Consider the following 27057-nt stretch of genomic DNA (forward strand, 5'->3'; position numbering starts at 1 on the left):
GCATAATTAAAAATAAATATTTTAAATTCTTATCAAAAAAAGACAAAGAATGAATTCTGAGTATTAATCTAAGACATACAACGTATTGGCAATAAGTCCTTAGTAATGGTACTTTGCTCATGTACAATTTAATATATTATATACAAATATAAAAACATTTTGCATTTATGTGGCACCTTTAAATAGACTCAGAGCCATTATGGCACTGGAGGTGACCCATTGAGTCCATGTTGGCTCTCTATAGAGTTCCATTACTCTACTCTATCCCCATGGCCCTGGAAGTTTATTTCCCATAAGTGCCCAACTAATTTCCTTTTGAAATCATTGATTATCTCTGCTTCCACCACCTTCATAAGCAGCAAGATCCTGGTCATTACTGCCCACTGCATGAAAGTCAATGGTTATGGAGGGAGGCAGGAAAACAGAGTTAAGGCCACTATCAGATCAGCCATGATGTTATTGAATGGCAGAGTAGGCTTGAGGGGCCTAATGGCGTACTCCTGTTCTTATGATCCTAAAAGTTTTTCCTCTCAGACCCCACGCCCATCCTGCATCCCTTGTCCAAAATTTTATTTGTACCCCCTAGACCTTATACCATTGCTAATGGGAACAGCTTTCCTTGTCTGCCTTATATAAAATCTGCACTTGTCTTATAAACTGCTATCAAACCTCCCCTCAATCTCCTTTGGTCCAAAGAGAACAATCCCAGCTCCTCCAATCTAACCTTGTAGCTAAAATCCCTCATCCCTGGAGCCATTCTGGTAAATCTCCTCTGCACTCTTTCAAGGATCCTCACATCTTTCCCAAGTATGGTGACCAAAACTAGAGGCAATATTCTAGTGGAGTATAACCAGAGCTTTATACAAGGTTCGAAATATCTTCACTGCTTTTATACTCAATACCTCCATTATGAAGACAAGATTCCATATACTTTATTAATTATTGTCTCATTATACCCCGTTACCTTAGAAGATCTATGCATATGATGCTGCATCCCTACCCCCAAGTCACTCTGTCCCTTTTTTTCACTTTAGAACTATACCATTAAGTATATATTGCTTCTCCCTTCTGCTGCTTGGCAGTACGGAATGGAATATTGCTGCAAAAGTGAGACATGTTGCTGAAGTTTTGTCTTGCACTCATCAGGGCAAAAGCAAAAATGCCAAATTTCAAACAAACAATCTCACCAATTTATAAAAAAAAACAATTTATTAGAAAGGGTGCTGATTGGTTGGCAAGTCAATATCAATTGGCCAAGGTATTGATATGGAAGAAGCAACTGGGAACTATAGGTTCCCCAAGCTCCTAGGTGATTCTAAAAATATGCAAGGTTTCAACATATTCATTTTTGTTGCAGAGAATGGGTCTCTGCATATGAATGGATGTTGCTCCTAGCAAGTGTGAATGATCCATGTTATGAACCCGGCTGTTTACCTTACATTGATCTTTAGTGTAACTATTAGTGCACTCATGCTTTGGCAACTGTCTCTCTTTTCAGTGATATCCTCTCAACCCTTTTGCCACCTCACTTCTCGATATTAAATTCCATCTGCCACTTGTCTGCCCATTCTGCTAGCCCATGTCCTGTGGCAGTCTATTGTTATCCTGTCCGCCACACTTCAAGATTGGCATCATTGGCAAATTTTACTCTGCATTATATATCCAAGTCATTTATACATATTAAAAGAGCAGTGGCCCTAGCAATGACCCTTGGGAAACACCACTGTCTACCATACTTCTGTGTAAAAAGCAACCATTTGGCACAACTCACTGTTTTTGTCTTCAAGTTAATTTTTTATCCAGGCTGACACTGACCCTCCTATTCCATGAGCCTCAGTATTGTTAACTAGCCAATGTAATAACGTATCCCAGTGTTTCACAGGAGCATGAGACAAAATTTGGCACTGAGCCACACGTTTGAACAAAACTTCAGTCACTGCAACCTCAAAAATTGGAATTATCCTGAGACTTCATTATACCAAGCACTGCTTAATGATATTCCACATACTATGGGTACTAGTTTGAAGTCCAGCTGCTGCCAAGTGGTTTGCAGGCAAGTTCTAAAATACATTCAGAGTAAATAACCACTACTTATTATTTTATATAATAACAACGAGCTGTAACTTAACAACAAATGCATTTTATTCCAGCTGACTGCTAGATTTTCCCTGCTTAATCATGTTGTAGAGACAATTCACAATTGAAAAACTCAAATTTTCCAAATTGTGGACATATATATGAAATGGTAAATACATAATGTGCTTGATCTACCAGACTGTTCCAAGGGAAAGGCCACTAAGTGCTAATTTTATGTGTATTAAGTAGTTAATATGAAGAAAATTGAAAATAATTGCTCTCCCATGCACAGTTTATGATTTTCAGTTATAGAGCAGAATTTGCAAAGATCAGAGTAAAAATATTACTATCCCAATGCTTACTTAGATGATGCTAGGAGAAAGAGCTTTAAGGCATAGAAATGTCAATAAACATTTTGTTAACTTGCAAGTACACACATTACTAAAGAATCCAAATATTTGTGATTGATGCTCGATCAGTACAACTAAGACCCTAACTAGGAACCACTGATATAAAGTACCTTTCCTGCAAGCAGACAATAAAGCTCATTGGTCAGGTCATTTTATAACATGAAACAGATTATAAATTACCTGAACTTTGTTGAAAATCAGTTTGTCCCAGAGACTGTCATTTCTAATAATTCCTTTGGATACTTCAGCTTCTTTATTGCGAATAGCAAAATTCAACAGCCATCTCTTGAGTGGAGTTTGTGCCCCACTTTGCACCTGTGAATAATTAGACATTAACTAAGAATTCAGTCCCTTGAGTTCTGTAACTGATACCTCAAAATTACTCCATTGTGTACTGTTATGATCCCAGCTGATGTTACTATTGGACAAGTCAGATCCCAATGGGGAACCTGGCTTGATAGATCCTAACTTTTATTTTTTGTTTAGAAACATGGAGGGCAGCTACCACACTCCAAGATCGAGTGACAGAGCCACCAAAAGCAGATGCTATGGATCTCTCATCAATTCCCCCAGACGTTCATCACACCGTGAGACAACTGGTCTCATGAAACTCCATCTTTCTCCCAAGGGTCTCCAATCTTAACACTCGAAGAACTCACTCTGGAATCTTCTCCCAAACAACGCTTTCACTTGGTCATCTTCCACAAGGATCCACCTCCAGGGTTTCAACCTCTCCTTCTGATGTTCCTTTCCTCTGGATTGTTGCGTGCATTCAAGTTTCGCCTTCCACGCACTCTCTCTCTCTCAGATATTCAGCTGTGCCAACAGAACACCACTGCTTCACAGACCTTTGGTTGTCTCCTTGGATCTTCTGGCTTCTTGCAAGCTCGATTCCGTTCCCTGCGGCTGTCTCTCTTTAACTTGGAGCCTTTTCCCTCTGTTCCTAACTTTAACTTCAGTGAACAGGATCTTGTTCCAGATTCCTGTCCTTTGACTTAAAAGGTCTTCTTGAGACCTTTCTCTTTTCCTTTCGGGACCTGCTCCCTGCAGTTCCCTCTCCCAGTAGACTGCTGAGAACATGGTATCTCCCTTGAGCTCAGAACTCACTTGACATTCACTTTTACTTTAACTTTAGAACAACTCATCTAAGATTCTTCGACTTCTTTTCCTCAACAATCTGCTAGTATGTGCAGTTAGAAAGAGACATAATTGTTCCCTAGAGCATAATCACCAACTGAACTCAAACTGCTTTCTGTTTCTGTCTCTGTGCACCTCCTATTGCTAGTCAACAGCACAGTTTTGCCTACTTTGTTTTAACTTCCCTAAACCACTTCAAGGGTCCTAAAACCTCATTAAAAAGCAGGTATACAAACAAACCCACAGATTTGCAGGTAGCATTCTAAAGTGACAAAACCACAGGTTTCCCCTTTCTTAACACACAGATACAACATATAAATTAAACTTAATGCTACAGCTTATTCTAACACACACAAATAAACATAACTTACTTAAAACTATCTCTAGTTCCTAATAATACATCTTTACTTTGTTTCCGAATGAAGTGACAATATGGTGAAAAAAGTTTAAAGAGCGTGAAAAATCAATATTGTTGCTATCACAGTAGGTGACAGCACATATTATTACACAGATGTAAGGAAGTGCAGTGCAGTCAAGTTGATGAAGTAGGTTTCGGGTTTAATGTGTTTAAAATCATGCAATCATTGGAAGGCACAGGTTAGATACTTCTGAAAAAGGGGAAGGTGTAAGCCCTCATATACCTCATTTAGGTCAGTTTAGTAGCAAACAGGAGGGGAGAAAGGGGGAGAAAAAAGTGTTGAGGCATCCATTAATTGTTCAATTATGGCAAATCACCAAGAGAATATTGAGAAGAATAATTGCACTGAAAACAAATTAACTCCGCTTCTTTAATACCAGTTTCAACAAAAGGAACAAACCTTGTCGTAGATTCGGTTCAGTAGTCTAGGCACAACTGGAAAGACAGTGGGCTGGAGCATCTTCATATCATCTGCCAACAACCGAATATCACCTTGGAAGAATCCCACTCTGGAACCGCTACAGTACAGTGCTGTCTGAAGCAGTACAATTATAGCCATTAAATAAGTCAGTCATTCTCAACATGATCCTGTGATCAATCATCATGTTTTACTTTCAACCATTGACAAAAAGGACATTTATAAGTGGAATCTGCTGAATAATTGGATTACTTAATTATCAAGTTGAAACCAGTTGAGATTCTCAAGTTACTCTTTGTATTCCAAAAACAATGCATGCCTAAACACAGAGACTTGCATTTTGTAAAACTAGGAGCCAAAATATTCTCAAAGTCTAAGTCGTTGTTCTTGCCCAGAATTAGTCCCTGTGAATTAATTATATCTCAAAGCTGCGGCTTTACACTGCCAGTCTATACATGCCAAAAAGAAGTTGCAAAAAAATGAACACAGTTACCTGCACCACTCTTTCAAACATATGTGCCAGGGGAAGATAGGAGATAGAAATATCATCAGTTCTGGGGATAAATGTGCACTGTTAAGATAAGAGAAAGGGGGTCATTAGATTATTGTAATACAATGATTCATCACAGTTCAAGGCATGTTAGGCAAGTGATTATTTAAAAAAAACAATTCTACTTTTGAGACTTAATGCAAAATGATCTAAGTCTTAGTACTGGAGTTAATGCTATCTCAATCATTGACCCAAACCAGTCTGTGTTGTAAAGAAATCAGTTCAATTTCAGGCATGTCCAGCATAGACTCGATGGGCTAAATGGCCTCCTGTACCATAATGACTCTATGACTATGCCAAAATACTGCAGGTGCTGGATATCTGAACTATTAACAGGTAATGATAGAAATGCTCAGAAGGTCTGGCAGAGAGGGTAGGGGGAGGTGTGATGATTAGAAAAATCTTATTGTCCCCAGACTGTGACTTCACCAAACATCAAGCCATCATTTCCAAGCCTATCACTGACCTCATATCCTCTGGTGATCTTCCAACCTTGGCCTCCAAACTTATAGACCCCCAACTCCACACAGACCTCTTCTACCTCATTTCCAAAGATCTGGTATTCCCCTGAAACCCACTGTTTCAATTGTTCCTACCCCACAGAATTGATTTCTTCCTGTCTTTACTAGGTTTTCCTCCCCTTGTCCAGTTTATTCCCAGTTACATCCACGACTTTTCCAAAACCAACACCTCCACACCCTCCACCCACCACCGGCTATTTAAGGTTTTCCAGTTTCCTGCTCCTAACCATCTCCTTTCACCATGGATATTCAATCCTGCTACACCTCCTGGCCCATCAGTGTGGTCTAAGGCGTCTCACCCCGAACTGGCAAATTTCATCAACCTTGCTTCCAATTTCCACTCTTCTCTTCACATGGTCCATTTCTAACTTTTCTCTTTCTAGACCTCCATTTCTGGGGGTAGGCTATTTGCCAAAATCTACTAGAAGCCCACTGACTCCTATAGCTACTTTGATAACGCTCCCTCTGACTCCACTTTCTGTAAGGACGCTATTCCTTTCTCCTAGCTTCTCAGTTTCAGTTGCATCTGTTTGGATGATGCAGCATTCCATCTTAGTGTTTCTAATTGGTCATCCTTTTCTCTCAACTAAGGATTCTCCTCCACTATGGCTGACTCCCTACCGTGTCCATTATATTTCTGTTCTGACCCTTTCCCTCCTTCCCTTTTTCCTCAACTTCCATCCCACCAGCATCCTCATTCAATGGATCATCCTCTGCCCTTTCTGCCACTTCCAGCATGATACCACCACCAAACATAGCTTTCCCTCCCCATCTGCATTCCAAAGGGAATATTCCTTGCAGAACACCCTGGGCTGCTCCAAAATCACCCCAAAACCCTGCCCCTTCCCATGCAAATGAGAAAGATGCCTTTTCACTCCCTCCCTTACTATTGCCCTCCTTACAGGTGAACCAGTCATTTACTTGTGCTGCTTTCAATGCTCACAATGCAGTCTCCTCTACCTTAGCAAGACCAAGTGGAGATTTAGTGACCATTTTGAAGAACACCTCCATTCGGTCTGTAAATGAAACCCTGAGCTCCTGGTTGCCTGCAATTTAAATTCTCCGTCCCACTCCCACCTCCCTGCACAATTTCAATGTTGAAGGGACAGCGCTTTATCTTTTGATCAGATCCTTTACAGCCTTCTGGACTCTTTACAATTTTAGTTTGTAACATCTGCCCTTTTTTTTAAGATGGCAGCCATTGGTGTTAATTCTACAATAGCCATTTCCACCTCCTTTAGGCCCAATTTTTGCTTTTTTACTTGTCCTATTAACACCTTCCTTTTTGTCTTGCACTATCATCTCTTTTGTCATTTAAATCTCCCCTGCCTCCCATCTATCAGAGACCTTGTCTTTTGTTCTGCCACGACTCCGCCCAATATACCCTCTAATTTCTTTTTCTGGAGTGCACAGCCTCTTTATTTTTTTGGGTGGCCATGCACGTGCTGTAATTGGGGTGGACTTGTGCATGTACAGTGCAGGAACTTTTGGGTTGTTACGCAGCCATGTGGCTTAGAAGGAGCGTTGCCCCCAACTCTATAATTGCTGAAAATCTTAACGTCACTAACTTCTTCCCGTTCAGACGTAAAGTCTTCAACTTGAAACAAAACTGTTTATTTCTGCACAGATGCTGCCTGATCTGCTGCATATTTCCACTGTTTTCTGTTTTAATATCCAATAGATCTTTTGTCAATTCACTAGTGAATCTGAAATTGGAACAAATATTTTGCCATCTTTCCAAACGTATATATAAAAAAAAGACTAAATTAACTGGGAAAAATCTAGGTCCTTGGAATTATGATATCAGTTTCTCCATTATATCATACACCCCTCAAAACACAAAATTTATAAGGAATTTGGAAAATAAGCTGTCCATCTCATATTCCAATATTTCTCGACTTTTAACCTCTGCTGTTTCCCTTCCCTTGCGGGTCTTCTTTCAGAGCCGCCTGATGAGGTGGCTGCTTGAACATGGAAATGATGCCCGCCCTCTCCACCTGCCTGAAAAATCAACCTCTCAATATTTTCCATCATGGTTGATCCATGACCTCAGTACTCCCCAGCATAGGTTTTGTTTTTTGCTTTCCATAGTGCTCAACTGGATGTTCAATGCCTTCCCCATTTCCTGTTCTGAAGGTGCAGGTAGAGCTGACTGTTCAGCTGAGAAGCAAAAAGGTCATTGACCTGAAACGTTAACCTGCTGAGTATTTCCAGCATTTGTTTTTAAAGCAAGAGGGGGGGACTGGATAAACAAGTACCTCAGAAAGAGATTGAAAGAGCAAAGGCAGATGTAAATACAAAAAATTAGTGGGAGACAAGCAGAGAGTAACATGAAGCAAACCATATTTTTTGTTTAAAACATGATCATGATACACCAAGAACGATCTACACGCAAAAGTATCTTTCATTACTGAAGGAGCTCAGCTTTTACAGGGATTCCAGATTTATCTAATTTGTATATACAAACCTCAATTATTTTGAAGAAAGCTGCTGAATTGGACATAACATTCCCATGGGTCAACATAGCTCCTTTAGGGTTACCTAATTCATACAAAGAAAAATTGCAGCTACTCATTATCCAAGGTTTCCTTCTTCAAAATCAAAACAATCTCATTGTTGCTCCTCTCCATGCTCAAAAAAAAGTAAGACAGCCAATATAGCTAAACATCTTTGATGGATAGTCAGTCTTATTTCCACAGTACATTGGAGAACAATTTAAGATTTAAAACAAACAAATAGGAAAATGGAGAGTGACAGTCATGTTAAGCCCCACAAACGCTTATATAATATTTTAGAATCACATATGTGGACAAACTCAGATGGCCATTATAGAATTGTAGAGGATTCATGGGTGAAGATTTTTGGGGGAACATTTTCCCCCCCATTGGGGCAGGTTGTGGGGGGGGGGTGGGTAGTGCGGGACCGGGCGCCGGTGACCAGCCTTCCGATCGGCGCCCCCAGTCAGGGGGGGGCACTGCCATTTTACGTGGGCGGGCCAGTTAAAGCCCGCCCAGAGTGATATCCACCAGGAAGCGCTATGCGCTCCCTGTGTCCCTGTGTGGGCTGGGGCGGACTTCCCTCGGCCGGGTGTGCACTGTTTCGTGCATGAGCACAAAAGAGCGCACAGATCTCTTTGAGGTAAAGTGCTGCCTCAGTGAGTGCTCCGATTCAAAGGTTGACAGAAAGGTAATAAAAAAATTTCCCTGACATGTCCCTTCATGTGATACTGTCACATGAGTTGGAATATGTCCTTAACTTTTATTTAAACATTTAATAAGCATTTAAAAGCCCTCATGAAACCTCATCCTGCCCGTGCATGAGGTTTCATTATTTTTCCGAAGTCCAACTGGGCTCCCAGGCTGCCCACTAACCTTAAGCTTGGACGGGCAAGTCCATCAATCAAACTAATTAGTTTTTTAACGCCCGCCAACTGAAAGTCTAAATGATGCCAGGTGACATCAAGATGCACGCCCAACATATCCCCACATCATTTAACAAACAAGAACTTTTACTGAGGAATTGAAAACAAGGTTGATCATTCAGCCCATAGGACAGCTTTCTATTGAGTTTTAGTAGTTCTGGATAAACAAATTTCAATTTCTTAATCAGGTTTAATTGTCAACCTGAAATTTCTAGATATAGGCAGCATTGTAAGGTTGTTTGGTGTCTCACTAAAAAGTCTGGAGGTTTGTGTGGTTGAATATAAACCATATATTGGTAACCTATAACTATATACATCTCCAAGGTACTGCCCTGCATGGATGCTGTCTACATGCTGGGTCCTTCCAGACTTTACTACACACAGCCTGCCATCATGTGACCCTGTACATCATACTGTGGGCAGTACTGTTCTCCAGTCCCATATTATCCCTTGCTATGCAAGAACACCCTTATACTACAGGCAGTCCTTTTGCAATGTATTTGAATGAATTTAGGAAACTGTTTAGCCTTACATACAATACATGAGCATTACACCGACTTATGGATGAAGCAACACTTGACAGCCCAGGTTTAAGTTTTAAGGATTTAAAAAAAAAATCCTCCTGAAGGAGTTGCTTTTTTTGACAAATATCAGTGCTGGGAATACTGCAGTTGGCAATCCAGTACAAAAAGCATAATTAGATACAACAATCAGATATGCTTTTATGTAATGTGTTGCACTCTTTTCGGAGAGATGAAAGAACATACATCCTTTATAGCTCACTGAATAAAACATTACTTGGTGCAGTACTAAGCCACACAGGTCAAGGATCAGAGTTGATTCCAGCAACATACCAAGTCAAGTTGATATGCTTTATTGACATCACCGTTTCAAGATAAACAAAAAAAAATTGGCTGGTATTCTTTTCTGATGGGCTGCATGTAGCCCTATCTGAATTCCAAGTGCACCAGTAATTTTCTCTTCCTTCTTACTCTTTCCCCACCTCCATACAGAATACAGTTTTCAAAGCAAAATATCAAGATCCATTGCTCTTGGATTTCCAGTGTAGACCTTCAAACAAAAATGGTCATTTATCGATTTGAACTGTCTTGGCTGGATTCAAACCAAAGTCTTTGGAATCCAAGAGTAGTACCTGTATGCGAATTAGTCATTCTATTCCCCGCACAATGGATGGCTAGTTATGTATTGTAAACCCCAGTTAAAGATGACACATGCTTTTTAGCATGGAAACCACATTAGGAGAAAAGTTTCAAACCTAAACAAGACTTGAAATACCTGTTGTCCCACTTGTAAAGCATATAAGACTCAGGTCTTCAGGTTTTGGTGGCTATAAAACAAGTTAAATCTCATTTTAAAACAGATACAACTTATAGGCTATATTCTATACAAATGAATGCCAGTTTAAAATTTCTGTTCACTGAGCATCGCTGATTTAGATATATGGCCAGGAGTAGCGAAACAAAGTTGCATGCATTGGTAAACAATTCATGAGTGAAAAGAAGTTCCAAGAGCATATTGACAATATATCTTGGAATGCACAAAAATGGCAGATTGAACTTAATCTTAGTGAAGTAGAAGATAATTATATGTGCCAGTAAGATGGGTGATGTTGGAAAACAAAGCATTAAATCACCACCCTAGTGGATAATACTCTTTAAAAAAATTCTATTTTGAATCCTGGGCTTTGGTCTAGAGGCACAGAATGTCAAAATAGAGATGCAATGAAGAGCCCCTATAAAATCTTAGGAAATATTCATTTGTAGTGCTCTCCGTTTTGATGCTCCATAAAAATGTTGAGGCAATAGAGTGTATATAATAGATTTACTAGGATACTGCCTGGTGTGTGGCAATATAAAGATTGAAAATTTGGGGTTATTTTTATTCGAAAAGGAAAGATTAAAGGGTGATTTGATAGATTATGAAGGAATGGAACAGAGTGGATAGAAACAGACTATTTTTGATGGTTGAGTGGTACAGAATAAAAGGGAACCAAATAAAATTAAATGCAAGAGCTTTAGGATGGAGTAGAAGAATCCACTCCACAAACAATCAACATTTCAGAATAGATTAGACAGAGTTGAAGGAAAGGGGAATAAAGGGGATGTGAAACATGACTTTTGCCAATGAAGATAAACAACAACACAAATTGGCCGGGCCAAACAAATCATTTCTGGATTGCAATTTCTATGTAACACTGCACTTCCTAGACTGAGCTGGTTCATCTTACATTTCCAAGTCACACTACAATTTTAGCAATCTAGTAATCAATCCTTTGATGTGACAGTAAATCTTCTGGTAAACCAAGGGGTGGAGAGAGAAACAAAGGGATGTGTGAAACTGATGACTCCTATCATTTCCTATTAAATTTGAATTTCCTATTAAAATTGAATATACTTACAATTGGTTTTCTTAGGTTCTCTCTTCCAAGATCCTGGAAAAAACCCATTCGTAATTAATATTAAAGGAGTTCTTCTGGTATTGCTTAGTGAGTCAGAACATTGAAGTACACACATATAAATGAAATAAGGGTGCAATATAGATAATGGTAAAATTTTGCTTAAGAGTCAAATTAAATAGAGGATAGATTGGTGTTATAGACACAAAGTGTGGTGCACACTAAACACTAGATTCTTGATAGTCATTTCAAATAAAGGGGACATTTAAAAATTGAACCATTTAGTAATCAAACTTCTATTTGCTGCTGAAGCTTAAGTTGGCAGCAAGTACAATTATAATTCAACACAGTCACCAACCGCTGTTGGCAACATCGTCCAGTGGACCTCTGTTGTCATGGCCAAATTAACTCCGCAGTGGGTACTTTTCAGTTTTTTTTCCAAAACTTAGAACTACGAAAAACACATATGAACTGAACCATGCCAACAGTCACGAACTAACATGGAGGATGCTGGAATATAGTATACACGTCTGTGGAGTTTTATAAATATTCAGGTTATACTGAATGAAAAATCAAGTGTGAACAGCAGCACTTATAATGGATTATGGGATAATTCAATACAATTCAATTCTATTGTCCATACAGATATTCATTTTGGGTGCATTGCTCATTCATTAAAAAATTATATATAAATAACTTTAAAAAAAGAAAATTACCCTCAGATGTCCAACTTTAATTAACATATATTTTTATAAAGCTATTCCAATGCACTGAAATAATCAGTCAGTGAGACTTCATCCATTGAAACTCCTGTTAAAAGTTCTTACAGAGAAGGGTACAAATGAGTTCAAGAACCGTCTTGTCCTGCATCAGAAGGATTGTAACCTTTTCCCTGAACGCATCCAGCTATAATACCGAGACAAGGGATGATTTTCATTGTTCATGCCATCCTTTACTTATGTCAAAATTCTTCCAGAGCAGAAAAATCTGCTCAACAAATACACTTCTTGCCTGGTTCAATAACCTGTACCTTAAAGGGCCCAATTTTCCATGGCAACAGTACCAAGAGGGACACCCAAAAAGGTGAACTACAGCTGTAAAGAGTTTCATGATTGTGGGATCTTCTCAAAAGGATTTAAATTTTTCTGAGGTAGTATAATCATGTATGTGCTTTGGCTATCACGTCCGTACTCTGTTCCCTCAAATTCAACTTAGTATCTACTTTGAAATAATTGCTAACTACAGGTATCTAATTAGCAATGTCCACATTGTGAATCTTAATGGGAACAATACCATTAACTGACTTTTTCCCCAAAAAGTCTACATCTAGCTCTTTTGGTTTAAGAAAATTGTTATTGCATCATTTTACGAACTTCTCCACTAAGTTCCTTTAGTTTACTTCATTATTCCTTATGAGATCCACAAGTGCCATATTGTCAGCACGCTTCAGGATTGTTACATTGTTGTGCTCTGATCGACAATCATTCATGTAAAGGTTGAAAAACAAAGGTGAAAGTACACAGCCCTGAAGAGATCCAGTATTCATTAACATGGGCTCCGAGTAAATCTTGGAGACTAACACTCGTTGGTCCTGTTGTGAAAGAAATCACTGATCCAAAATAGGAGAATAGGATCAAGGTCAACATCAAGGTTTTTTTCAATTTCTCAATAAGCTCGAATGGTTGCATTGTATTAAAACCCAGAGAGAAAATCAACAAAGATAGCGTGAGCATATTTGCCTAATCTATCAGTGCGCTGTTGGATCAAATGGACCATAGTGCAATGAAATTCTATGCAAATCTTCTCAATCTTCAAACTGGGATTGTCCCAGCAGTGTCACAAGAAATACATACATTTTCAGTTGATGGGTGCACAATGATAGATATGGATATAATTATACCCTTCACTAAAGGGTCAATCAACGGTGTTAACTGGCATTGTCAAGGACTAGGATGCAGTAGTGTCTGAAAACAGATTTTACATAATACTAAAGCTACCTCTAGAATATTGTGTGGATCAAGGCCACTGCACTCTCCAAAATGAAATTATATCAGAGTCCAGAAGAAAAGGCTGTTGTTTTGAAGATTGGAACAATACTCACATTGGACAGTCCAGAGTGAGAGAGGGAGAGTCTTGCAGATGTTGGCAGGTTTAAAACAATCACAAGCTAATAGGTAGTGCACAACAACAAGCTCACTGGCATCTACAAAATGGACAATATGGCCTCCTTTGGTGTTCTAATTTCTACAATTCTAGAATTACCTATATTGACAGAGCAATGACTCAGCATACCATGCAATAGGCAGGGAAAGGGAACAGAAAAGTTGTCAAAAAGGAAGGTAATAATCAGGGCACAGAAACCTATATTACCCCAAATGAAGGAGAAATTTACACCCTTAATTCTGAAGCACATTAATGTGTCATTTGTAACTTTTAAGGGATAAGCAAGAATGCATCCAGCTCATTTAGTGCAACATTAGAATTAAAACTTCTTGTGCATTAATATCCCATATTTTTGATAAATTAATTGCTTATATATGGAATCAGAGAAAGCTCCAAATTTTAACTGTAGCTTCCCCCAGCAATGTAGCACATTGAAAACTGTATTAGTAAAGCCCCAAGAGCAAAAGCTTAGCTCAGTATGATTCTATGTCAAATAAATCCAGTAAGCTCATAGCCTGATTAAGAAGATCCTTGCTGGTTAGGAAATGAAGATTTAACTCCATAGCACATCAAGTATCAAAATTAAACAAGGGTGGACTTGAAGAAATCTTCACCATGCCTTTAAGATTAGATGTTGAATTTATTTTTACAATTAGTGAAATGTTACACTTTTGTGCAAACTCATCCATCATTTGGATTCTGTTCATCTAAGTACAACAGTGGAATAGTGTGCACCAGGGTAAAGAATTGTAATCCTGTGATTTTAAGTGCAATTTCAGTATTTTGAATATTTTATTAACTATATTGGTGTGTACCTTTTACATCTGGTTTGATTAATAACAAAACACTAAATCTGAACCAGTTCCTCAACTATGCACTTTCAATGTTGGCAAGGACCTTATCCACCGATTCAGTTAAAGCACTTGACTGATAAAATCTCTGCTTCGTAGTTATATGAAGAACAAACAGCCATTCTGTCCTGCCATCTTACCTCAACTTCTTTCATTGAGAGAACATCGACTCTACATTTTGCCCCACGTTCTTTTAAAGCATTATCAAATGGATCCATCAGAATAATAGTTGTTAGGTTTGGAGTAAGGTCCTTTTCACAATTTTCCAGCAAAGTATTAGCTTTGTTTGGCTTGTCACATATCACAGTGGAAATTTCAGCTACCAGAGGAATGTTAAAATTAATAAACTTGTTTCATCATAATATGTTCCACTTACAAAAAGCTTGCCAATGATTGTATCAATGCCTTTATGGGACTGCACAATTCAATTTTCATAGAATGAAACAATTCAAATTTCAAACAGTGATTTAATAGCACATGTTAAATGAAAATTGTGATATCGCTAAATCTTTAAGTAACCTGTGTCATTTAAGCTCTCCACAATTACTTACCTCCATCCTTCATCTGATTAGTCGATCGACATTAAAACCATAAATTTAATCAAGTCTTATCACAAAGGATCAAGTCTGTTCTAATCTTCCTACCAATAACTGGATAAACTGCAATATACTTTGAACCATTTAAATCCTTAGACCATCTTATCGAAATGACAAAAAAGTTATTTCCAAGACACTACAAATATGTTCTCGCTCTCAATCTCAATTTAATTAGTCCATAGCCTGACACTATGGGTCAGATTCCGCAGACTTTTAAAAATCCCGAGCAGGACCTAAACGTAGAAGTCCCACCGCCATTTCGAACAGGTTTAATTTTTGCTGGTAGGGCAAAAGGGGTTGTGTCATGATTCACATTGGAGGGTAACCCAAACTGAACAGGGCCATTTGAACTTAGTGCCAAGTTCAAAAGATCCCATTTTGGCTGTTGCTAGGGCTTCAATTCCTTTTGGAGTTGATGGAATAGATGTAAATGCTTTTGAAGGGTGGATAAGATCACATGATCTAAAGTTTTTTTTTAAAAGTGCCCTACTCTTTAAACATTAAAACAAAACAAGCAGAAGTTGTCAGAGTTTTAAAAACCCTCTGCTGGACTGCTTTGATTGACAGACCATCCAGTTTAGATTAGGAAAGAATTGGCATCTGTTTGTGTGATTTCCATGGAGCACTTCACTGACATTTCTCCAAGGACTATTATGAACACTTGGCTGATTTTCAAAACTATAATTACCTCAGCGGAGGTTCTGAGTTCACAGTTTGATTGACAGTTTAAAGAGGCTTTTAAAGAGGCTATTAAAGGTTTCGATGTGGGATTTGAATATAAATTTTGTTTGTTTCTTTTGAGAGATTAAACATTTGAGATTTAAAAGCTTTGAATGGATTTCATCAATGGGAGTTTTTTCCACTATCAAATGTGTAGAAGTGAGAGCTGTATTAAATTTTTAGAAGTTTATATTTTCATCTCCACATGGTTCCTGTGGTCTGCCTATGGTGGATACTGAGTGAGTGCTATGGAGGTGGCAAGAGGATGGGTGGGGGCATGAGTTAGCATGGAGAGAATGAGGAACCATGAAAGGTGCTGGGAAGGGGTGTTGAGGTGGTGTGAGGGGCAACGGATAGAGGGCCTAACAGTTTGTAAAATAACAGGGATGAAATTCCAGAGAACAGAGGGTGGGCTTCTAAACAGCCCACCTCAGCACTTGCCCACCTATGGCCACCTATGGTCTGCTTCCGGGGTTAGCGGTCATGACTCTATACTGCCCCTGCAGGCCGAAAAGCACACATATTAGGACACTTTTTAAATAGAGGCAGTTCTAGTGAGTTGTGAAATTTCCCAACTCAAGCTACCCTCCTCAGTAGTGAAAATCCAGCCCTATGTAGGAGACTGTCAATCTGGACCTCCTGCTGGTAGCCACGTTTACTGTGGGTTGGAGAATCAGCTCCATTCTCCAACTAACACTCACTTAAGGAATGGTTTCCTTGCAGTGAGATCACAGAATTGTTCCTGTCATTACAAACTGAAGGAATAGTCTGTCTGCAGGTGGATGCCATGCTGGAGACATGAAAGATTTTGTACATTAAAAACTATAGTATTAGCTACCCACTCTATCCTTCCTAGCAGTTTGCTAATAGAGGTGCCTTATCTGATACCCTCTTTTTGTCAAGTCTACAAAATATTTCCACCTCTTAGCCCATGAGGTTAGTCATACCATCCTCACTTTTTAAAGATTCATTGAGGGGATGTGAACTTCACTGGCTGGGCCAGCACTTATTGCTACCTTAGTAGAATTCAGCTATTACAGGCACTTGAACCAGAATATTTTGTGTGTGTAGTTGGTTTACCCACAGCCACCAGACTAGGGTGTGAAACCATTATTTGCACACTCTATTGTATAAAAATAACCTTTCTTCCCTGGTAAACATACATGGGAAAAAGAGAAAACCCACATACATGATAGCCTGCCATTGCAGATCCCCGGAAAAACAAATGTTTATTTTAGTACAATTGAATTATTTAACACACTGTCACTGAGGGATGCAGAAGCAGGTGACTGGACCTTGTAGTGAGCTGCAGAATGATCCAGCAAAACAACTTACATAGAAGGCTAATTCCCACTTTAAATGCAGGTAGGTCCTACACACAACACACTTTACATTTCACATTTGACAATTAAAAATCTTTTCTTCACTGACACATACCTTTGTTAATGATGTATACAATAGCTTCAGGTCCTAGAGTGTCATATAATGGTACCACTGCCATAGAGTAGGTGTAGCAAGCCAGCTCAGAAATTATCCACTATTAAAAGACAGGTTCTGGTATTAATATCATTATTAAACAGACCATGAGTTACAAATATAAAAAAATCTGATTATATCCATTTACAAAATATTGTTATTAACAGAAATTATAGGACATTGCATTAGGCAATTTCAGGACAAAATCATCTACAGAAGAAGCTTCTTATGCCACTAAAATATTAAAGAACATTACAGCAACATACATGTGCAGAAACTGGGACATTGTTTGAATACAGGTCTAGCCAAGTCCATTTATTCAGGTCAGAAAGGGCACTGAAGACAGGTAGAAGACAATGTTGCCAGATATTCACCAAATAGACATGATAGAGTTAGGTAACTGGAGCACACAGGCCTCATTACCCAAACAACTGGTAATGGAAAGAGTTTTACTATGAGAATTGGGGATAAGTCATAGAGACATAGAGTTATACAGCACAGAAACAGGGCCTTCGGCCCATCATGTCCATGCTGGCTATCAAGCGCCTATCTATTCTAATCCCATTTTCCAGCACCTGGCCCATAGCCCTGTATGCTATGGAGTTTCAAGTGCTCATCTAAACACTTCTTAAATGTTGTGAGGAAGCTCCAATGGCCTTTTATCACCCTTGACTTAATCTAATTATTGGATTTAGCCCAGGCTAAGTAGATTATCTTTGAACAGTGAACAGTTTGATCCCAGAGTTTAGTTGCTTATTTGGCTTTTTTCTTTGCATGTTGGATGAATAAGTACAAATGAGTTGATCAGTGAGAATTTTTCAATATGAATATAATTTTCTACATTGATCTCTGTTGGGGAAGGAAACTGTTAACTCTCAAGGAGTTTAAATGGTCATTATTAGTTAACGAGCTAAGTACCCTGTTTGGTATGCATAAAAAGGTAAAATAAGTGAGACAAGTATCCTGTAGAGTTTTATGCACCAAGAATAAGACTCTGTTGAAGAAGTTGGTCTTGGGTCTTTATTGTCAAGCAGCTACTGGGACTTTATCAGTCTCATCTGCTAGCCATTTATACTGGAGAATAATTCTTAAGTGCTACCACCAATTTTATATCGTTAAAACTGGCAAGGAGGCTCCATCGCCTGGAGCTTGAATTCAGTAGGCCTGTATATGTAGGAAAAGTGTTACATTCAGTCTAAATGAAGTGTTTTGCCTACTTATTTTTGGTGGGCAAAAATACTACTAGCCTCCACGAAGTCTTGAGGTGCCTAAAAAAGGAGTATGGATAGAAATTGTACAATTTATACTGTTTTTTTTGAATCATAGACAATACAAGCTGACCTGATGTCAATCTGTTTCACAGACCCCGTCACCAATACCCCATCTACAGAAATCTAGTGAAATGTTATGGATTGACAAAATATAAGTCCAGGAATTAAAAATTAAATCTCAAACCTATGGATTTGCAAAATATAATTATTAATAGTAGAAGAATTTGCAGTGGTTAAGTTTAGTAATATGATAGATCAATGGGCATCACCTCAGGCCTATTCTGAGCAAATACGCCAATGTACTGGTCTGGAGTTGAATTGCACCCTCGATGTAAAAGGCCTGATCCAAGGTACTCTGCTCTGTCAGATACCTGCAAGTAGATGAGAAACGTTTTAAATCTTAGGCTGTTTACTTAAAAGACCACTGCATTTTTCACCCCTACCATCCAGTTGACCTCACAAAGCCTTCTTCACCTTACAAAGAAAAAAGCAGACAGCTGGCATGCAAGTCACGTTTTGCTCCTATTCACACACATATCCTATAGCCAGTAGAATTTTAATTCTTGTTTCTTCCACCCCCGCCCCCACCCCCACCCCCACACCCACACCAACCACTACCATCACCAAACTGAGTCCAAAGACAAATGCACTAGCTTAGCCTCCATCCTCCTCCTACGGTTCCAGTGCTTTGGTGATAAACACTGCCATCATATACTGAATTCAAGAATGGAAATTCCTGCCTCTAGTTTATAAGTGATGTCAAACAGGGCCACTAGCACTGTGTCATATGATAAAGAGTAGGCTGGTCTGGTACATTAGCCACTGAACTTAGGCATCAGTTGATCTTCTTTGCAAGTGAGCAGAATGCATCACCAGGTAACACACAGATGGAAAGCAGAAGAGAAGAGTGGGTGGTAGTGAGGAAATAGGTTCATACCAGTGACGATAATGGCTTGAATCTTCTGGTTGGCATGCGGGAGCGCCGCTTGCCAATGCATAAAATGACGCATAGTGACGTTGGGTGTGCGTCCTGACATTACTGTGCGTCATTCAGATCTTCAGTTCAGTGGCCGCTCACCAGAGTGCCAAACTCAAAGGCCTATTAAGGCTATTTAAATAGCAATTAAAAGAATTAACAGAGCTGCCTGTCCAACCTTAAGGTTGACGGGCAGGCAAAGAGCCCAGGTGGCCTTTGCATTTACCATGAAACCTCAACCCACTGGTAGGATGAAGTTTCATGAAACTTTATAGATCAAATAAAAATTTTTATTAAAATTCATTGACATGTCCCAGCTCATGTGACACTGTCACATGAGCAGACATGTCTGAATAATTTTTTTTTCTTTATTTCAAATAATAATAAACAAAGTAATCTGCCTGCAGCAGCTCTGTGCCTCAGGGAGATTTCTGCACTATTTCGTGCGCATGCTCTGTGGAGATACATCTTTGAAGGAGATTTGAACTTCCAGTTATTAACTGGAAGAATGACAAGACAAGATTTCATGTTTTAAAACTTTTACTGAAACAAATGACTAAAAAATAACACTTCTTTTACATAGGCAACTTTTACTTTAAACTACAGAAAGTGGCATTCCCCTTTAATACTTTCACCCATCACATTCTAAACAGAATTACAGTCCTCATAGTAAACAGTGCACAGCTGTTCTTGGCTTCCAATGGGTTCCTGAATCTCCACTTCACTGAGCAGAAACTTCGAGTGACCACCTCCAGGCGCTTTCCTAAGTTTTCAGAGAGGGTTTTCTAAATCCACCACCAGTAATAAAGCCTGCTCTGATGTTTCTTCTTCTCCGTGGACATATCAAGAAGAATCTCCCGGGATCCTTAGAGAGCTACAGGATGCACCTCTGACTAGAGACCGTTTCACTCCAGCATCAGGCTGAGGTAGCTTGAAAAGCCAATCATCCTCTTCTCGCTGCTGACCACACAGATCAACTGCTTTCTGCCTGTGATATTCACTGATTTGTAGGGAAGTCTACAAACTGATCTCAAAAATGTCATCTTATGCCCTCTTCCCAATGCCAATGTGAAACATATTAACCTTGCATCCAAGTAGAAATATTGATTAGCTTTTCTCTTTCATCTTAGCAGCAACTAGATAGTTTACAGCACAACTGTTTACAATATAAAATCTACAACATCTTTCTAGGACTTTGGGAGACTCAGGGTCTACACATAGTAAACTCAGAGACTGCTGACATTGTTTCCAAGCATAAATATCTTCCACCTTTTCAGTAAAAGAATCTAAACCTTCCTTTGATCTCTAACAATCAAACCACCCAGGCTTACTGTCAGGTGGACTTCAGAATAGGTTACATAGCCTTCTTAATAAACCCTAAGTTTAAAGATACAGTCCCAAAATATAATAATCTTATAAAATTCCAAATATAGCAAATGGCAATGAAAAGGAGAGGGGCATTAGACAAAAATAGTGCCAGAGGAAGAGTCAGTGGTGTGTGGAGGGTACTGGGGCAACTTGAAGAGTAGAGGAAGAGCACCAGCTGAAACAGGGTGGAAGAAGAGTACCAGGTTAAGTAATAGGAATGGGAGTAGAGTGTCAGTATGAACAGGAAAAGTTGCAGAAAAAAGTTAGTGAAAAAGAGTAGAGAGTTGCATGGGGTATAGCGTCTTGCCTATTTGGAGCATAAAAGAATGGCTTTGGTGAATTAGGTTCTTGCAAAGTGCAAGAAAATGTCTCATTGCGCTTGAGGAGCACTTATGGAAATACAAGTTTATTCTTTACATGCATTTTAATAATCTAATGTGGTCAGCAAGACCTACAGAACAATCATCTTCAGCTATGGTACCCACGTATATGTAGGCCTGCTATGTTATACTTACTGAATATTAATTCTGATAACTGACTGATTTTTGTACTGTGATTAATAAGTCATGACCCACTCCTATCCCAATGCAGCGACTAATTTGGATGCATCATACCGATGTCATTAAATATCAGATTCAATTGCAAAACGCTAATAAAGATACTGAAATTAGTGAGGCATCTTGAAGCAATAGTTTCAGTCATGAATTTTAATTCAGGGCAGTGTTTCAGCTGTATATAATTTCATATGATCAGCTTTTCCTAGCTATGCAGGTGTACATGTATGAACTCAAAAGGTAGATGTCTTGTGACTGGCTGTTAGTTCAGAATTTTCCGGCAAAAATCATAGTTTGAATGAAGACTTTCAATTTATCAGCCCCTGACAATTTTATACAATTGCCTAACAGTATTTCAGGTGAAAGGTAGCCAAGGTACAAAGTTAAATCGCATGGCAGCCACTACATTTCAAGTGGAAATCATTGTGTAAAACAGAGACATTGTGCCATTTAATGGTGGGGGATGGCGGTGGAGTTGTGTCTCAGAATTGCTCCTCTGCTTCAAACAAAACCAAAAAGTAAACAAAATTTCTCCTCTCAAACAAGGAGCAGTTCTCAGAAGCTACACAATCTAAAATTTTCTTCCCCAAGTTTGGATCCCTCCATGTTACTTCCAGTATTTCATCATTGATCAAAATACATACCTGTTTGTATGAAAGCCACTGATAAGGCTGTTTGGGTTTCCTGTAACCCAGACAAGGTCCATTACCTGACAGGAAAAATAAATAGTTGACACTGAATACTGAATGAAGCAAAAACGTAACTATTTCCATTTGCAAGATTGAGTGTATTTTAATACCTGATACATGTAAACCTCTCTGGAAAGCTTCATAGAGCGTTCGAGCATCATCATAGAAGTAAGATATCACATCATCATCCTTCAATAGCGCACATCGCCTGGCACCTCCACTATTCTGAAGTTAAAAAAAAAGTTAAATTAAAAATAAACTTACTCTGGTGAAAGCTTAAACCTGTAATGAAGTGCTTTAAGACAGATGAAGAACATAAGAAATAGGGACAAGAGTAGACCATTCGACCTCTCGAGTCTGCTCTGCCATTCAATAAGATCATAGCTTGTGTTTCAATTTCTATATTGCCATCTAACCTTGATAATCTTTGATCCCATTGCCTAACAAGAATCTAACTACCTCTGCCTTAAAAATATTTGATGACCCCGCTTCCACCACCTTCTGAGGCAGAGCGTTCCGAAGTCACACAACCCTCAGAAAAATATTCTCCTCATCTCTGTCCTAAAAGGTGACCCCTAATTTTAAAACAGTGCCCCGAGTGAGTCCAGGCTGAAAAAGTGCATCTGCATAGAATACTCCCAAGTCAATTTATACCATATTCAGATGCAACACAATGCTTGCGCTGCTCTACCTCAATTCAGTTTAAGAAAAGGACAGGGGTGCAGAATTTTGCCTGCTTTAAAAATAAGCGAGGGGCAAGGACCATTTCTGATTTCTGATCCCGCATCTTTTGGCAACATGCCCTTTGGCATGATCTTCTGGGAGGCAGCTTAATTGGCCACTTTGGGATCCACCATCCTTTGGACACCTGAGGCTGCAGGCCCACTCAGACAACAGCAGCCCCAACAGCAGAGGTGGGCACTGCCACTGTAAGATGATGGCCACGAGAGTGCCTCCATCTTGAAGCACCGACTACGCTAAAGAGGTTTAAATTTTGAAAAATAATCTATGACCACAGCTGCCAGACCACTAAAGGGGAAGCCAGCAAGCACAGCTGTGAGCCAGTGATCATTGTTGAAAGTGAGGGTTAAAACAGGAGGTTTCGCAGGCCAGCCATTGGCAAACCAGTGACCTGCCCAGCTTTGGTTTTAGTTGGGTGGGGGGCAGTGGCATCCCCAAATCGGCCCACAAACGGATAGCCATTGCCAGTGATGATCCACCTCCTGCAAGATTACCCGGATTTGTGAATTTACCCCCAGCCCCACTTTCAAGCCCGCCTCCATTGGAATGGCCAGTGACTGCAGCAGTCAAGCTTTTCTCAATTTCCTGAACAAGTCACACCTTGAGCACCCAGTGATATTTTAAAATCCTCGTCCACATTTTCAAATCCTTCCATGGCCTTGCCCCCTCCTCCCATCTCTAATCTCCTTCAGCCCCAAAATTCTTGGAGATATCAGAGTTTCTAATTCTGGCTCTAAAGAATCTCGGTTTTAATCATGCCTTCAGCTGTCGAGGCCCTAAGCTCTGCAATCTCCTCCCTAAACCCTTCCACCTTGCTTTCTTCCTTTAAGACATCCTTAACATCTACCTCTTTGATCAAGCTTTTGATCACCTGCTGCAATATCTCACATGGCTCGGTATCAAATTTGATTTTATTATGCCCGTGAAGCACCTTGGGGTATTTTATTATGGTAAAGGCGCTATATAAATGAACGTTGTTGATAACTGTTTAATGGAAAAGCAGCAGGCTGAAACTGCCCTTCTTACTAGTTGAGATGAAATATTTGTTTCATAGTCTTGACTGGGTAAGATTGGATTCAAAACCGATAACTTATGAATCATCACCAAGTTCTTCTCCCTGACAGCACAAGTCATTATGCTAGATATGCAAAAGCTTCTCAGATAGCATAAAGGATAAGTTCAGTAACCAGTGTAATAATAAAACACACAAACCAGGAATATCCAGGATTGATTCTCTAGTTTGAAATGATTTAGCTGACCAGAGTTCAGTTGCGGACTTATTTAAAAAAAAATATCATTCATGGGATGTGGGCATCGCTGGCTAGGCCGGCATTTATTTCCCTTGTTCAGGGGCATTTAAGAGTCAACCGCATTGATGTGGGTCTGGAGTCACATGTAGACCAGATCAGGTAAGGATGGCAGATTTCCTTCCCTAAAGAACATTAGTGAACCCGATGGGTTTTTATGACAATCAGCAATTCAATCTCAGAATTCCAAGGGGAAAACTTATAAATATGAATTATCATATGGTTGAGGAACTATTGGGTAGTAATGTTGGTAGAACATTTTCACAACTTGAAGCTCATTCTGAATAGGAAAGGAGATTGGGGAAAAGAAAAAGTCAAAATGTTAACAAGCAATTAAAGTGGCTGGCAGTTATATTGCTTCTGATACAGAAGAAGATGAACTTCACAATTTAAGCCAAAAGGGGAAATTCTAAATATGGATGAAGTTAAAAAAATGTTAGACCAAAAACCTTTCCTCAAATTACACATTTTCATCCACTCAAATCATTTTGACCATATGAATTTCATTACCATAGCTGTCTAACATACCTTAATTTGCACAGATTGCTTGGAAAGATCACATGTTGGTTCGACAGGTTTTGGCTTAGTTGCCACCCAGTATATAAAAGTACCAATCAAAACCAGAATTGGAACAGAGAAGGTCAGGAGCAATATGCTCATCTTTTAAACTTCTGGAGCAAAGCTGCAAACCTGAAGCAATTACACAACAACAAAAAAGAACACAATCACTGAGACATCTTACACAACTTATCTTCTTAGAACAACTTGTTTAATTACAATATTAATCTCAATAATTATTTTAATAAATAGATTTACATGGTAATTAATTTTGTTTTTACCTCTCTTTCTCACACATATAGATTGGCAATGTTACATAAATGCCTCAGTTGGTTAGTTATTGCTCATTTATCAAGTTAAAACAGCATGCAAAGCTTAATGAATCTGTATATTTAAGTCATAAAATATTTTATCACGTGTGCTTTTTATACATCTACCACAAACAAACCACAAGAGGAATTTAAAAGTAACTCAGCAGCATAGTTCTCTTCTCATACTCTGATTATTAAATACAATCAGCTTAAAGAACTGCAATTGGCAAACACCACATCCATCTTCCAGTGCAATGTGATAATTAGCCATCACAATGTCATGGCAACAGGTCAGCACACAAATGGCCACTGATGTTTAGCTCAAAAAGAAAATAGCTTATCTTTAAAAAAAAGCTGTGTGAAAAAAAATCAAGCTGGCTGCTATATTACTTTTAATTATCTAAACACTGCATTTATTGCCCGTTGCAACAAATTCTAATCTAATTTCTTCTTCTTTTTCTTCTTCTTCTTCTTCTTCTTCTTCTTCTTCTTCTTCTTCTTCTTCTTCTTCTTCTTCTTCTTCTTCTTCTTCTTCTTCTTCTTCTTCTTCTTCTTCTTCTTCTTCTTCTTCTTCTTCTCCTCCTCCCTCATACTACACTGCCCATGCTTCCTTCTTTACTGGCCTTATATTTATTGCAGGGGGGGATTTTATTAATGAATTGTATTTCTGAATCAATTACTTACCTAATCTATCCCTGTGGATAGGATGGAAAGGGTAATTCCAGTCATTAAAATTGAATTGTTAAGAGTAGTGCAAAGAAATACTGGTTCAAAATAGTTACATTTTAAGACTGATATCAGGAAATTTTTTTGTCACACGAAGAATGATAAGCAAATAGACTGGACTCCAAGAAAGATTAGTGAAGGCAAATCAATTGAAGGGTGGGGAGGAGGAGCTAATTCTAAATGGATCCCCTAAGATGGGGCCAATGGCTTGCCCTAAGCGTAATTATCCTGAGATATGAAAGGATTTTATTGGCACTTGAAGACAGATGAAAACCTTGTCTACTGCCAGAACATCATTGGAGAACAAAAATAAATTGAAATTTGTTCAAATTAAAAAACAAAAATTTAATGGAATAATTAGAACAACTAAAAATGGAACAAATGAAGAACAAATTAAAAATGCAATGTCTTCATGGACACTTTTACATAAACGTACAATGTGTGAATAGGAATCTTACTGTATCTGGCAGGGGAGAGACCATGATCATTGTCCCCTCTGCATGTGTGTAAGTGTCGTTTTTGTGGTTATCATTTATTTTATTGGGGGGTTTCAACAAAGGCTTTGGCCTTTTTATGCTTTGATATTGGAAGCTCTTCTGTGTATCTTGTTCTCCTTGAAAGGGCTTCAGTGCCTAACATCAGGACCTTAAAGAGGCGATAGCTGCAACCAATCAAGCCCCAAACCAGGAGATATGTAACACTGTTAAGGTGGCAGTGAAAGACAATGAAGGAGGTACAACCATTAACCATGCCTTCTTCATCAAGAGAATCCTTTTGGAATCCTGTGGACAGCTACTGTCTGCAGGACTTCCCTAGTGCTGGATACTTTGATGTCACCTTCAAGAATGTTGCTACCTGTGTCAAATTCCTGAAGGCGTTGGAGGAGAAGAGAGACCAGCCACAGCTGAGAATCATCACAGTGGAGCCACTCTTTACTCTGCTGTCACAACAGGACCGTGTGGAGACTGTGCACATCTACAACTCCCATGTCCCTGCTGTTGATGTGCTCATCTTCCTTGCCAGGTATGCCGACAAGGATGGGAATTGCACTGAGGGCAAGGACGCCTTCAGGATTTGGACCAGCAAATGCCAGGTCAAGTTAACATTCAATATGGATGGTAAGGGAGCAATCCACTATCCTCCTTCCAGCTTCGCTATTGGGGGAAGCTGCGGCTGTCTTGTATACGCCAGGCAGCCCAAAGTTTGTTGCTCCTGCAGAAAATCTGGTCATGTGATGGCCAACTGCAGTGCCATCATCTGCAAGAATTGCAGCAGGAAGGGCACCGGACAAAGGATTCCAAACAGACTAAGTGCTGCAACCTGTGTGGTGAGGAAGGCCACCTCTTAAAGACCTGCCCTAAATGCTGCCTCACAGATGCACAG

The 27057-nt window shown here is 39.2% G+C and overlaps 2 protein-coding genes across 4 annotated transcripts in view; one reads left to right on the top strand and one right to left on the bottom strand.

The window, feature by feature from the left end:
- zdhhc6 (zinc finger DHHC-type palmitoyltransferase 6) overlaps nucleotides 1-4002 on the top strand; it is a 42852-nt gene extending 38850 nt beyond the window's left edge. The window contains exon 12 of the mRNA XM_041209657.1: nucleotides 2973-4002. The gene's annotated coding sequence lies outside the window, so the exon portion shown is untranslated. The remainder of the gene's footprint in view (nucleotides 1-2972) is intronic.
- The window catches only part of acsl5 (acyl-CoA synthetase long chain family member 5), a 56161-nt gene that overhangs the window by 9079 nt on the left and 20025 nt on the right, over nucleotides 1-27057 (bottom strand). For all 3 annotated transcript variants that reach the window (XM_041209647.1, XM_041209648.1, XM_041209649.1), the window contains exons 2-13: nucleotides 24608-24769; nucleotides 22142-22256; nucleotides 21987-22051; nucleotides 18714-18815; nucleotides 17135-17234; nucleotides 14522-14700; nucleotides 11371-11403; nucleotides 10248-10299; nucleotides 7998-8071; nucleotides 4953-5030; nucleotides 4442-4576; nucleotides 2667-2801 (exon numbers count right to left, since the gene is read on the bottom strand). In XM_041209647.1, coding sequence (XP_041065581.1) covers nucleotides 2667-2801; nucleotides 4442-4576; nucleotides 4953-5030; nucleotides 7998-8071; nucleotides 10248-10299; nucleotides 11371-11403; nucleotides 14522-14700; nucleotides 17135-17234; nucleotides 18714-18815; nucleotides 21987-22051; nucleotides 22142-22256; nucleotides 24608-24739 — 1200 coding nt within the window. In that variant the 5' untranslated portion in view covers nucleotides 24740-24769. The remainder of the gene's footprint in view (nucleotides 1-2666; nucleotides 2802-4441; nucleotides 4577-4952; nucleotides 5031-7997; nucleotides 8072-10247; nucleotides 10300-11370; nucleotides 11404-14521; nucleotides 14701-17134; nucleotides 17235-18713; nucleotides 18816-21986; nucleotides 22052-22141; nucleotides 22257-24607; nucleotides 24770-27057) is intronic.

Source organism: Carcharodon carcharias, chromosome 17 (genome assembly GCF_017639515.1).
Source record: "Carcharodon carcharias isolate sCarCar2 chromosome 17, sCarCar2.pri, whole genome shotgun sequence".
NCBI lineage: Eukaryota > Metazoa > Chordata > Chondrichthyes > Lamniformes > Lamnidae > Carcharodon > Carcharodon carcharias.